At 41.5% G+C, this 13,922-nt stretch overlaps 1 protein-coding gene across 1 annotated transcript; it reads left to right on the top strand.

Annotated features, from left to right (window-relative positions):
* Positions 1-369: 369 nt before the first annotated feature.
* LOC147166844 (inositol hexakisphosphate kinase 2-like) lies at positions 370-11,579 on the top strand. Its single transcript, XM_086087681.1, has 5 exons — positions 370-1,051; positions 2,091-2,319; positions 4,123-4,307; positions 4,729-4,904; positions 9,423-11,579. Exons 1-5 carry the CDS (start codon positions 784-786, stop codon positions 10,041-10,043), a joined length of 1,479 nt encoding a protein of 492 aa, XP_085943807.1. The 5' UTR covers positions 370-783; the 3' UTR covers positions 10,044-11,579.
* Positions 11,580-13,922: the final 2,343 nt, after the last annotated feature.

Below are 13,922 nucleotides of genomic sequence, written 5' to 3'. Positions count from 1 at the left end.
TTTATCAAGCAATGACTTGCAACTCAAAAAATTCGAAAGTTGGGCTCCTAGAATCGGCTGTATTGCTCTTTGTTAACTTCGTGAAAACCAGCCTACACTCCGTTTGTTTTTACCTCTGCTCTGCCCCTCGCCTTGATTTTAAAATGTTGCCTGTCATCTGTCAGGCTGTTCAAACCCTCTGTCACGCAGCTGAGTTTGGCCCCGCCCCCACCCTTGTTATGTTTCCTTTTGCTCCCTTTAATAGCCCCTCCCTTATTCCTCTTGCTCCCTCTCCCTCACTGGGGTTGCCACCGAACTTGCTTTGGACTGTCGTGATTGGTGGGTTTCACTTGAAGAAGGCGGGGCTAGTGTCAGACTGGCGAGAGCTTTTCAAGTGGCGAGCGCAGCCTCTCTGCTGTCACTGATCCTGGAGTCTGCCTCGGAGTCACAAACGGGATATGTCGGTGTTACCAGCCTACTAATCGTTATTTTAGCTACATGGCAAAAGGGAATTTACGGCCCATGAAGTCTGAGCAGTTTTATCTCTTTCTCCACTAGTGCAACACCCTGCACTTTATTTTGATGAGCATCGTCAACGGCTGCTAAAGAGAAGCAGGTCATCTGCACAGCAACGGCCTCAGGAAACAATTACACTCGCTAGCTTGCACAATCCACCAAAGGACTGCGCTTTTTCTGTGCACATCTGCAGTGCTTAGCGTGTACGCGTCGCAGCCCCCCACCGCATTGTGCGTGCGTGAGTGAGGAGGCTAATGCCCGCCGAATTGTGGCCAGGGCCCGAGGAGGATGAGTCCGGCTGTCGAGGCTCAGGCCCAAGAAGCCAAGGATGCAGAGATCCAGAAGCAGAAGATGATGCAGCAGCAGCAGCAGCAGCAGCACCCGTGCTACATGGACAAAGGGGTCATACTTGAGCCCTTCATCCACCAAGTGGGGGGGCATTCGTGCGTCCTGCGCTTTGGAGAGCAAACCATTTGCAAGCCCCTCATCCCCCGCGAGCATCAGTTCTACAAGAGCCTGCCCGCCGAGATGAGAAGGTTCACCCCCCAGTACAGAGGTAACCGACTTGCCTTGTGTTTTGTTTACCAATGCAAAATGAACGGGATTTTAACGCATGACGCCACAGGGGGGCGCTGCAGCAGCAGAAGAAAAATGCAAGCAACAGCAAACAGGACATGGTTTCCCGTTTGTGTTCGCTTGTATTTGCACAGGTAAGTCAGGTGAGCAAAGGTGGATAGGGGGTGTCTGGTTGTTTCCTGGCAAGCAGCCAGCACGTGAAATTGATACAAGCTGCCTTCTTCTTCCAGTGCACACTTCCAAGGAGCTGCTGGTGTCATAAGGTCATCTGGAGAGTATAACGTCACAAAATTTGAGCTGACACAGCTGCTTTAGCTTCTGATGAGCAACCTTTGTAAACAGTGCTGTAGAACTGGTTGAACACATCAGTCTTACGTGAACCTGACATTTGTCTCACACCCTTAACAAGCTCTGCCAGTTTTTTTTGTTTCTTAAATACATGCAGACAGCAAATACGAAGTTCTTAGAAGTGTGGCTACTTGCTACTTTTCATAACCATTCTCATGCCTCCGGGCCACTACCACTGTTTTGTTTGTTTGCTTTGCCAGCATTGGTTGGTTCTCTGTCAGCATCTTTTCCACCTTATCTTTATTCTCACGCCCTTTCCCTTTCCTTTTCCCCATGTCCTTCAACTCATCTACAGTGCTTTGTTTCATTGCAAAGAATGAATATTGGGACTGTCTAAAATTGCTTTACTCTTAATTTTCTCTGAAGGACCTTTGCTGGTCCACAGTAAAATACTTTCTGTGTGCTATACAGTATACAAACTGTACATTGACTGCCATTGGGGGTTATGGCAGTAAATGTTATTGAAACAACCCTTTTGTAGTTTTGTGTCTTTTGTGTTTGGACTCTGCTTGTATCAGAATTAATATTTGACATTGTCTCATAACTACTTTATTTTTTGCTTTAGAGCACATTACCCTAAATAAAACACAAATATCAGCAATGTGATTTAATTTGAGACTTGTATTTCACATAACATTGCCTGCAATGACATCATGTCCATTTTGTACCAGGCGTGGTGTCGGTGAGTTTCGAGGAGGATGAAGAAGGGAACCTGTGCCTCATCGCCTACCCCCTCCACAGCGACCCGGCGGCCGACCTGGAGAACAAGGACCCCTCGGCTGACAGCGAGCCCAAGAGCAAGATGGTCAAGTGGGGCAACGTGACGGCACCATCGCCGCTTGTGGAGAGCGAAAACCTGAGCAAAGAGGGACGAAGCCGCCACTCACGCAAAGATAAGAGGTGAAAAGCAAGAACGTTTTCACTGCAGAGGCGAAGCTGCTTTTAGCAGATTCAAGTAGTCATAGGCAAATGGCAAGATTATGTATTCATTAATGCAAATGCACCTATTTGACATGCTGCCTAAAAATTGTAATTTACATCAAAAGTGCAGAGTGGTTGAGAAGGGTTGTATTTTTTATGCTGCCTATAAAAGTTTTTTTTTTTTTTTTTACTCAACGTGGACGTGTGGCAGAGCATCTATATATATATATATATTAGAGCTGTCAAACAATTACATTTTTAACCAGATTAATCACATCTTAGAATTTTGATGAATCACGATTAATCGCTTAATTAAAAAGGCTTTTTATCAAAAAAAATTTGCCCGCCAAATTTAAATGTCGAAAGAATTAACATAAAACAGGTGCTCTTTAATGCGAAATTTTTTGGTGATTGATTAATTAGTTAACGCTTTAACTTTGACAGCCCTAACACACACACACACACACACACAATCTTGTAAGTTTTAATGTTTAGCAATATAAAATGTAAATAACGTGAATTAGAAAATGATCTTAAAGTGTAAATTTTAAACTAGAAACGTATAAATTGTTCATTGGCATAATAGTGGCACATTGCTAGCAGCATTTTTAGTGTGAAAATATCAGTAAAATGTTTTAAAAGTGTAAATGATTGTCTTTCTTTGTTAGCGGGCAACCAAGCTAGCAACAGCTATTGTCATCCAAATCGTCCAGCTGACTTTTTATTAAACACTGAAGCCTAACTTGCTGCCAGTGGGATCTGGCAGCGCCCTGCATGGCGGCAGCCGCCGCCGGACACTGTTGTGTGTGTGTGAATTGGGGGAATGTGATGCATTTCAAAACGCTTTCAGCACCATATGGTGTAGAAAGTGCTATTCGTTCAGTCCATTTACCATTTAATTGTCATTCTGCATAAACAACATTTAAAACTAAATTGAAGGATGAGGTCATTGCTCCAAAGTTAAGGCAGCCATTTTACACTGCATGTAAAATGCTACATTTTTCTGCCTTTCCCTGTGCTGCTATTCTGAAGAAACTGAATGGGACGACGAAGTCAGTCCGTCAATTTTCTTTACGTTCATTTTAGGGTTGTAGGTGAGCTGGAGTCTAACCATTATTCCACTGTGCTGCCCAAGGACAAAGGGGATATGGCAGTTTTTCATGTAGGTTACAGTAAACCATGAATAGCAAAAAACAAACAAAACGCGTATAATTGACGGACGAAATGCATTGGGGGATTTGAACCTCTAAATTTTTTTTTTTTTTAAATACTGATAAAAATGTAATATGGGTATTCCACATTGAATAGGTGATATTTTCATGGAACAAAGAAGTATAGAGAGTGCTATAAAGAAAATCTGCGACTTGATGAATTTGTAATTGCAGAGCCGTGAATATGCTCGGGTTCACTGTCTCAGAGTGGTAACAGGATGCTGATGATTCTGCCATGCAGGGCCTGCAGTGTGAAGTTGAACACCTGCAACTTGTTTCTCCTGGTTTGTTGTGTTGAAAAGCAATTAGCACCTCCTGATACACCTGCAGTTGGTGTCACTTATCGACTCATCTGATTGCGGGATATCATGTCGCTGTGTGAAAGCGCACAGTTTCCTGCTGTGTTGTGTTTTACGTAAGGTAGATAAATACAGGTGTCCTTTTACAGCGCCGATGCAACAATTTCACGGGATGTGCATGTGAAAGAAGCTTATTGAACTAACTGAACTCAAATCTGTAAATGGGTCGTTGAAATGGATGCTGAATATTCTATTTCTCCTCCGCCATCCAGCGCTCACAAGCTGCAGGAGGATGTGGATTTGGAGTGGGTGCAGCAGGCCGAGGTGCTGTACTACCGCCTGGAGCGCGGCCACAATAATGCGGTCCCACAGCTCCAACACAACCCTTGGAGCCTCAAGTGTCACCAGCAGCACCTACAGAGGATGAAGGACAACGCCAAGCACCGCAACCAATACAGTATCCTTTTGATATCATGTCACAAATGACAAATGTGTTAATGAAAATGACACGTAACAGCCCGCTTTTTATAGCACACGCATACACACAATGGCCTGGCAAAGGCTTAAGGCTGACTGCCTAACACAATATTCGACTATCAATGTCCTTTGGTGTCACCTTACGCAAGCACACCCGTTTGTGACTTAACATGTGTGACCTTGTCACTCACACAAGACACAACAATGGAAAGTCACAGCTGGGCACGTTGTCCCCAAGAAGCTTTTATCAAGATGGTTGTTTTGGTTTTGACTCACAAAATACAAGCAGAAGAATAAAAATGTACACAAGCAAACAATTCAAATTGCCACTCAACAAATAAGTCGCCCATATTCTACTCCACCCTTTGAGGATACACTCTCCCTTGACTCTATTGTGCCAGAATTCATCCTGTTGGAGAACCTTACGTGGCAGCACAGAGTGCCGTGCGTGTTGGACCTGAAGATGGGCACGCGGCAGCACGGCGATGACGCCTCAGAGGAGAAGAAGGCCGTGCAGATCCGCAAGTGCCAACAGAGCACGTCAGCCTCCATAGGAGTTCGACTCTGTGGCATGCAGGTACCTTCATAGAGGAGGCACAATGCACTCACGAGCAGCCAGCAGTAAAATTATCATCTCTATCAATAACTATTTTCAGTTGGGCAGTAACTGGTCACGCGTTACTGTAACTTTTTACAATAACTAATACTCTAACATATTACTTTTTAAAATACAGTAACTCAGTTACAATTACAATATGGTGCGTTAGTCAGTTACTTGATACATTATTTAATTTAATCATTTAATTGTGCGACACTCGTGAGGATAAGCGGTTCAGAATCATAAAATGAATGGATGGCTGCCGTGTACTGTACTACTTCCTGTTTACAATGGATTGCCGCTGCCGTACTAACGAAGAAGACACATTGTGGCGGGTGTCGGATCTGGCAGTCATGGAGAGTCAAGGCGAGTGCAAGACCAGTTTTTCGACATGGGAATAGGCTCATTACGTTGAGCAATAAGGAACAGTGTATGTTTTCTTTTTTTTAAGTAACTAAAGAGTCACTCTTAATAGTAACACATTACTGATCACTCATTGAGTTACTCTTAAAATGAAGTAACTAGTTACTATTTATTTTAGTAATAGCACAACACTGGTTGGGATACTGCTCTCAAAGAGGTATTCATTAAGTAGGTTTATTATTGTGCCATATTTGTCCTTATTTATTTATTTAGAATTTTACAAGCACCCTTTAGTATAAAAGTCCTAAAAGATTAAAATGACCCACTGTTGGTCATTGTAGCAAAGAAAAAAAAAACTAAACTCAAGAGTCCAACTGAATCTCATATAAGCAAGTACTAGGCAGTGTAGGCTATGAAAAACTTTAAGAAGGAAGAAACCTGGAAAAGAACCGAGGCTCAGTGTGGGGCGACGTCTTCCTCGACCTACTTGGTTGTGATCAACACTCCCACTGACTACGTTTACATGCCGTCAATATATAGGTTAAGGTCAAAATTCAAATTCTGAAACAGTTGAGATAACATGGCGATTTGAATACCCTGATGTAAACGAGGATGCAGGGACAAGGTCAGACTCATGACGCAAATAAATGCCATTTCTGCTTCTTTCTACGGTCAATGAAATACATTATATTCATATTCATGTCAGTCACCACACTAATAAAGTAGTCGGTTTCCTCCTTGCTCCAAAATTGCGGTTCTGTGCCACGAATCAGATTTCGTCATGTTTGTTTACCTCTGCTTATGTATTTCCGGCGGGTTGCACACCAGACTCTTGTAAGTAAGTAAATTTTATTTATATAGCACCTTTCACAGACAAAAAGGTCACAAAGTGCTTCACAGGTCAAATTAATCACACAGATAAAAACAATCAAATAGTAAATACAAGAAGTAAAACAAATTAAATGTCAAAAAGACAACCCATAATCAGCAGAAATCAGAAAGCTTTGCAAAATAAATAAGTTTTAAAATGACTCCTAAAAGCATTAACAGGACTTATATGGACTTATATACATGCATATATGTATGTGTACATATACACTGTAGCAATTTTGCCATAGAGACAGAAAATAGCGTGAAAATGTATTCAGTAAAGGCTCAATTAGCGAGTGGCAATGTAAGATGGCCGCTGCACATTCAGGTAGTTCCTGTTCTCAAAAGACCAAGATTTCTGTATGCGTAAAACACAAACGAATGTTCCGTTCCGAGGTACAACTGTCACATTCATATGACCAAATATTGGGTTGGACATGGGGTAACCCAGCCTATTCGGGTTTTTTGCTTGCGTTTACTTGGACTTTCAATATTTGGGTTATGAAGGCGCTGCATGTAAATGTAGTCATTCATTTAGCAGTTTCTTCTGACAATTGGCCCATGGATTACGTTGTGATATTGTCATCAAATTGACCTGTGTTGGCACTGTTTTAATTTCTTAGATGTATTTTATATTGTTGCTGTCAGGTGGAAACCTGAGGTCCAAATTTGGTCAATTTCAAATTTTCTGACAACTTTATACTATTTAAAATCACCTACGGAAGCGAATTGCATTCACTTGGGAAAAAAAACAACTCCTGTTTTTCTGCCAATTTGTTTTAGGGAGCTTTGTTTTTTTTTTGTTTTTTTCTGAATAAAAAATGATTTATTCCCCTCCCCCTTGCTGCCTCTCCCTCCTCGCCTCTCCCCGCCCGTCCTCCGCCTCCCTGTCCCCTCTCCCTCGTCGCCCTTCCTCCTCCTCTCCCCCTCTCCTTGCGTCCCTGCCGCTGCCCCCTGCCCTTCTTGTCGTCCCCTTCCCTCCTCCCTTCCCCTTCCCCGGTACGCCTTCCTTCCCCTCCCCTGGGCCGGGGGCTCCATCCATGGCCCGGGTCTCGGTGCTATGGGGGCCGGCGGGGGTGGCTGGGGTTTGGTGTCGTGCCCGCCCCGCTCCGGTGGGCGTCCTGACACCTCGGGCGGGACCCAGTATCCGGGGGGCGAGCCCTATCGCCCCGCCGGACGGGTCCCATATGCCCGCCGGGGGCCGGTGGGGTGCCTGGTGGGCCTGCAGTGCCCCGTCCTGCTGCGTTGGGCCGGGGGCGCGGGCCGTGTTGGGGCGGGGGGCGCTCCTGCTCCTGGGTTTGCTCTCCGGCCGGTGGCCCTGGTGGGGCCCGGGGGTCGTCCTTTGGCGCTGCCGCGGCCTGGGGGGCCCTGAGGTGTTGCGCTTGCTCTGTTCCGGCGGGGGTCGACGGCTCCCCTCTTTGGTGGAGATTTTCATGCATGCCAGATCCACCACACCAGCATCTACCGAAACTCAGACACAATCTGTTTCCTCCTCAGGTTATTGAATCGGTGGAGGCTGGTGTCTCGGATCTCACGCGGCTTCGTCTGTCCTTCCTTCCTTTTCTCGGTCTCTCCGTTGGTCTCTTGAGGCCTCCCTGATTTTATGTTTTTTGGATTTGTTGGGGTCTGGATGTTTCTTGGGCTGGGGAGGAGTTCTGGTGGGGGGTGTCTGGTCGGTGCTGGATTTCACCTTCCTTGGTTTTCTTCGGTCCCCTCGGGTCTCCTGGTGTTCGATTTAGGTGAACGGTATGAGATTTTTTTTCTAATAGGTTTTCTGGTGAGCTAACAAACACACGCACGCACGCACGCACGCACGCACACACACATACTCACCCACACACACAAAAAAAAAAAAAATGTATGTATGTATATATGTATATATGTATGTATATATGTGTATATATATATATATATATATATATTTAAAAAAAAAAAAAAAAAAGAGCAATGATGATGACATTTCCGAATGAACAATACTGAGCTCTTAAAAAAAAAAAAAAAAATAGAAAAACAGGAGGAAAAATTACTCAGAAAAACGGGGGTTATTTAAAAAAACAGGGGAAAAATATTCAAAAAAACAGAAAAAAAAATTATTCAAAAAACAGAAAAAAAAATTATTCCGAAAAACAGAACACCAGCTCTGTTTTCCGTAATAATTTTTTTTTTTTTTTTTTTTTTTTTTTTACCTCTGACCTCCAAGTGACTTGTTGCAGACTCGCTAATAGCTAAAGCGGACACTTTCCCGCTACCTCCATATGCAATAAGATGGTCATGTTTACTTACTAGCTCTCAATAAAGGAATGAATGTGTATACTGTATTGTGGTTTGTTCTCTAATCTCTGAGGGAAAACCCCTTAAAAAAAAAAATCAGAAAAACTGAAAAAAAATACTCAAAAAAACAAAGCTCCCCAAAACTATTAGTCAGAAAAACGGGACTTTTTTTTTTTTTTCTAGTGAATGCAATACGCTTCTGTAATCACCTGGGTCTGTTGTTTTTGCAAATTAATGAGTCATCTGAAGTGTTGAAAATGGTTTTCTCTATCAGCAAATATATCTTTTTTTTCATGAAAAGTGATGGTTGTGGAGATATGTGGATTTAAGACAACTGGAGCAACAGATTTTTATATATTGAGTTTTTTTGTTTTGTCTGTTGTTGATAGTGGGGGTTTTTAGTTTACATGGTTTATGGAGGTCACTGATTGTGTAGTTGTACATTTGCCTGATTTCAGTGCAGTTAGTGTGTGTTCAGTTCCCACTCCATGGCGCTGTAAATATGAAAGTAAAAAAAAAAAATCCTCTCAGGGTAAAAAAAGTAAATATGAAAGTTAATGTTTGTCTGGGGTGTAGTCTTGTAGCCTGTGATAGGCTCCTGCTCCCCGCAACCCTGAACAGGATAAGCAGTTTAGAAAATGGATGGCTGGTCTAAAAAAAAATTGTAATCCAGTAGTTACACAAGAGGTTAAGTGGGGAGTAAATGTCTCATCTATACACATTTTATATACAACCCAATGATTTCATTACGGGGACTTTCCAATTGTCACAGAAATAATTATTTAAAAGTCATGGCCTCGTTGACCCATGAACATTCCTGCTGCACCAAAGAAACAAACGATCTCGTCTTGAAATGGCTTGGACCATCTGTCAGTGAAAAAAAAAAAAAAAAAGAGTAAATAGACTGCAGGTTGACTTTTGTGCAGTATTTAAAAGATGATTTGGATTTGGATAGCACTTCTAACAATTTGACCATTTTGTGCATCCCACCAGGTGTATCAGTCTGACACAGGCCAGCTGATGTTTATGAACAAGTACCACGGCCGTAAGCTCACCTGCTCGGACTTCAAGGAGGCTCTGGTCCAGTTCTTTCACAGCGGACGTCGCCTGCGTCACGAGCTCCTGTCGCCGGTGCTGCGCAGGCTCCATGACATGCAGGCCGCTCTGGAAGCCTGCGAGTCCTACCGCTTCTACTCCAGCTCGCTGCTCATCATCTACGACGGGGCGCCGCACCGCAAGCACACGCGCCGACGCACCCAGGGCGGCCTCTCGGAAGAGGACGAAGAGGAGGAGGAGGAGGATGAAGACGATGAGCAGGCAGAAGCCCATGTAGAAACGCAGGGGGAGCAAGACCTGGGGGTAGCGGGTGCGCTTGATTTCCCTCGCACTTCTGGTGATGACAGCAGCAGTTGCTCCAGCAGCAGCTGTCAGCTGTCCCACTCAGGCCCACGCAGCCCACTGGTGGACGTGCGGATGATAGACTTTGCCCACACCACCTGCAGACATTACCGTGAGGACAGCGTGGTCCATGAGGGCCAGGACACCGGATACATTTTCGGCCTGCAGAATCTGATCACCATCATCTCAGAGTTGGAGAACCATAGCTCGGGTTAGACGCTGAACGCTTTTGAGAGAATCGTCAGACATTAAGGCTGTGTTCAGAATCACTCCCTATCCACTATATAATGCCCTATGTAGGGACGTCACTATTTTGTGGTGCTGTTTGAATAGCCTAATAGCATAAATTGCCCCATCTAGTGGAATATAATTTAATGTATGACAATCAATGCTAGAGTATTTGTAGTTTAGAAATAGTGCTGTCAAAGTTAAGGCGTTAACTCATTGTGCAGTGGATCAAAAAATGTGGAAGACATCCTCATAACATTAATGTAGATTTAATTTACATAATGTGCGCTTCAAATTTGGCAGGCAAAAATTGTTGATAAAAAGCCTTTTTTGATTAAGTGATTAATCATAATTAGTCAAAATTCTAAGACCTGATTAATCTGATTTAAAAATGTAATCATTTGACAGCTCTCTTTAGAAATAATAATTTTGGACGATTAAGTGAAATTGGATCATTTCGGGTGGCAGATCTGATGATCTGTGGTGCATTTGTGTTAAGTGCCCTCAGTGTCTCTTACAATTCGTCTTATAAAGTAATGTAGCTACAACTGTGGTCACTAGACGAACAAATACAATTATATCCGATGATGCATTACGGAAAAATTATTTTCCATTTCTGTTTGATTTTCAACATGAGACAAATTCATCAGTTGTGTTGTTCTATTTATAGTAAAGATATTTTTGCATCACATCACAACACGGCTGGCCATTAAGCATTAAGTGTGTGTGTGTGTGTTTTAAATACACTCACCTTAATCATCTGAATACAGTCATCTATGAGCATTTATTTGTTCAAAGTTTATTATGGAAGGTCAACCAGCTGATGTTGAGTAGAACAGCAATGATGTCGATATCAGCGTGCCCAAGCAAGTGTTCAAAGCTGTTTTGTTTTTTTATTTGACTGATGGGAACTGTATTTCACTATATAAAAATCCGTATATAATGAAATGAATGAATGATTCTGAACGCAGCCTTTGTCTGACTGTTAGACGCCAACTGGGCTACACAAGGTCTACTTCCATTTGTTTGGTGCTTGGCTATGTTTTGTCCTGTTGTCCGTTTCCAGGTTTGCGTAACAGCAGATGTCGCTTTTGTCATTGTTGCTTTTAACAAGACTCAAAAAAGGGTGACTAGCAAAAGAAAGTGGAAGAATTTTTACCATTTCCAAAGAGCGCATAAAGACTTTGCACACACAAACTGTACATGCACTTAAACACATTCAGCTGGGGTGAGCGTGTGTTGGGACAAGCTTATCTGAATTCTACTCCATTTGTATGTGAATAGAAGTCTACAGAGACTATATTCATATAAATGTTAGAGGCAGAAGCGAGAGACATATTTATTTGTTGGACCGTCCCACTGAGTAAACAAATTCTCCAAATGTATAAAGGGAGTCCACGACATTCCATGTTATTACGATAATGATATTCATTAATATTGTTACATGACATGTTTGGATACTTCAATGTTGCATATGTGTTTTTTGTCCATGGGGAAAAATTAAAAGTCTTTGGTATGTGCTAACGCATGTGTGTTTTGTTCATTCAAATCTAAATTTGCTGCTATCACATTTCATGTCCAGATCCAGAATGCAGTGTTGATAGCTGCGTGTATTTATGAGGTAAGAAAGTGTGAGCGCATGAGGGAAGATTCATTAATATCACCACAAATGGAAAACATGACAAGACCGCAACTTAAAACAAGTTGCCATCGCCAGTACGATGGCTGCTGACGTCTTCAGATTCCTGCTGCATTCAACTTCTTTGAATAGCATTTTAGCTAGCAACATTTTTTATCTAACACGTGTGACTCAATGTGACTGAAAAATGAGTGTTGAATTTCAATTTATTTTTAGTTTAGTTTTGCTCGTTTTTTAAAAGCAATTCTAAATTTGAAGATCATAGAGATCTTGTAAGTAAAAATAAAAATAAAAAATTCTCGCTCAACATATACGTCACAGCCAAGAGTGACAACGCCGACCTACGGGCCATGGATAAATAATTAAAAAAAAGAGAAAAGTTTATGAAGAAAGCTACGTTTAATGGTACGTGCTACATGAACAACATTAAAAACAAACCCCTCACGCCTCACAGATGATACCTTTATGACGTTCAGGAACAAGAATCACAAACCAGGTAAAAATAAATACTTTACTAAGCGATTATTTTATAAATATATGTTTTACATTGTTAAATGAAACAATCCTTTTTAATTCAAGTTGACAGTGCGTTGACCAGGTGTCTTTTTTCAGAGTTAAACATATTTGTGTTGCATGCAGAAATAAAATCCTTGCTTTCGATGTCAGAAAGGTTTTGAGGGTCAAAGTGTGTTTTTATTATTTTCCTGAAACCTGTTTTTCAGATCAGTTTATCTTAAATTCATTTATTAAACATATTTGAATTTATTTTATATTTTAAATACATATATATTATATACATTTTAGACCGTTATTTGGCCTATGAGATGTTCCAACATACCCAATAATTTGTTTTCTTCCTTTACATTCAAGAAATGAGTGTCTGGAGCATCAGTGATGATGTCATACAGTCTGTGAGACACAAGGTTCTGCTAAACAGGATGACGGCAGCGTGAGGATCTTCCAGCCAGTTCTGGTCACCTCTATCCAGTCTGAGTATACAGAGCAACAACAACCTCTGTTCTATAAAGTAGACCCGAATTATTGTCAACAACTGCATGGTCATTACCATGACTATAATCAACAATAGCCTCTGAAATCATACTTTCATGTTTTTTGTGCCTTTTTTTAAGACTGAGGAGGAACATGTTTTAAGAAGTGCAAATGAGGGATGCTGGTAAATGCTAGTGTAAAAAGTCAGAATTACAGTATTATGCAAAAAAAAAATCCATTTCATTCATTCAATTTTGTACAAACGTAAAACATATACAAATGCATACATGTACTGTTACCTCATGTGAATTAACCAAACATCCATGCAAGAAAGCTGAAAATGGAAGTCTATACTTTGAAATTCTGAGACAGACGTACGCTAGGTCACCGTGCTGCCCTGTAGAAGAACAAGCAAATTAAATTAGTCAAGATTGCGGTAATGATATTTGTATGTGAGTGGCTTTGTGTTCTCGTGGGACCCGACAATAAAGTAAAAAAAATAATAATAATCACTGTAACCCAGCAGAAGTCTTAACCAAGATGACATACACTTTAAACTCCTCAAATCTAGGTCAGGACAGTGGATTGACGGCTTTTACTGCTACTTTCAAAAGCACAATATCACAGTGACCATGACATTGAGAGCTGCTAGTCCCAATTGCGGGGCAAGCACAGGATGTTTTTTGTGCAAGTGGAATAGTGAGAATGACAGACGAGAGGATGGGAGATGCAGAAGATAAGCTCCACTTGACTCCCAGCTGAGAAACTGGGAGGTTGGGGTGGCGGTGGTGGGGACTGCACGCGTTATGTAACAGCCTCAGCAGGGTCACTGGACTGTTTTACCCCATCAAAATGATCCCATTCTGTCATCATATGCTCTGTGTGTCAGAGCCAGTGGGCATGCAAATGTATGTTACGCCACACACTATTAGTCGAATGATAGTCTTACTGGTTATGCTTTTTGAAAAGGACAGAAAGGCCAGGTCATTCATATGTAATGAGTATTTAAAATATGTTAATATATATATATATATATATATATATATATATATATATATATATATATTTAAATAAAAAATAATGTATTCTTTATTTGTGTTTTATTCATAATTAATCTATAATTTTACCCAATTTAATTTAATAAAAATTAATAAAATGTGTATAGTATGTTAATTAGATCATTTCACAAACATTTGGAAAATAAAACAATTAAATTAAATGAATAGAAAATAACTAAG

This window comes from Leptonotus elevatus, chromosome 10 (assembly GCF_054856555.1).
Source record: "Leptonotus elevatus isolate MCC_2025b chromosome 10, RoL_Lele_1.0, whole genome shotgun sequence".
Lineage (NCBI taxonomy): Eukaryota > Metazoa > Chordata > Actinopteri > Syngnathiformes > Syngnathidae > Leptonotus > Leptonotus elevatus.
The sequence above is the reverse complement of the archived record's forward strand: the minus strand, read 5'-3'. Positions and strand labels throughout refer to the sequence as shown.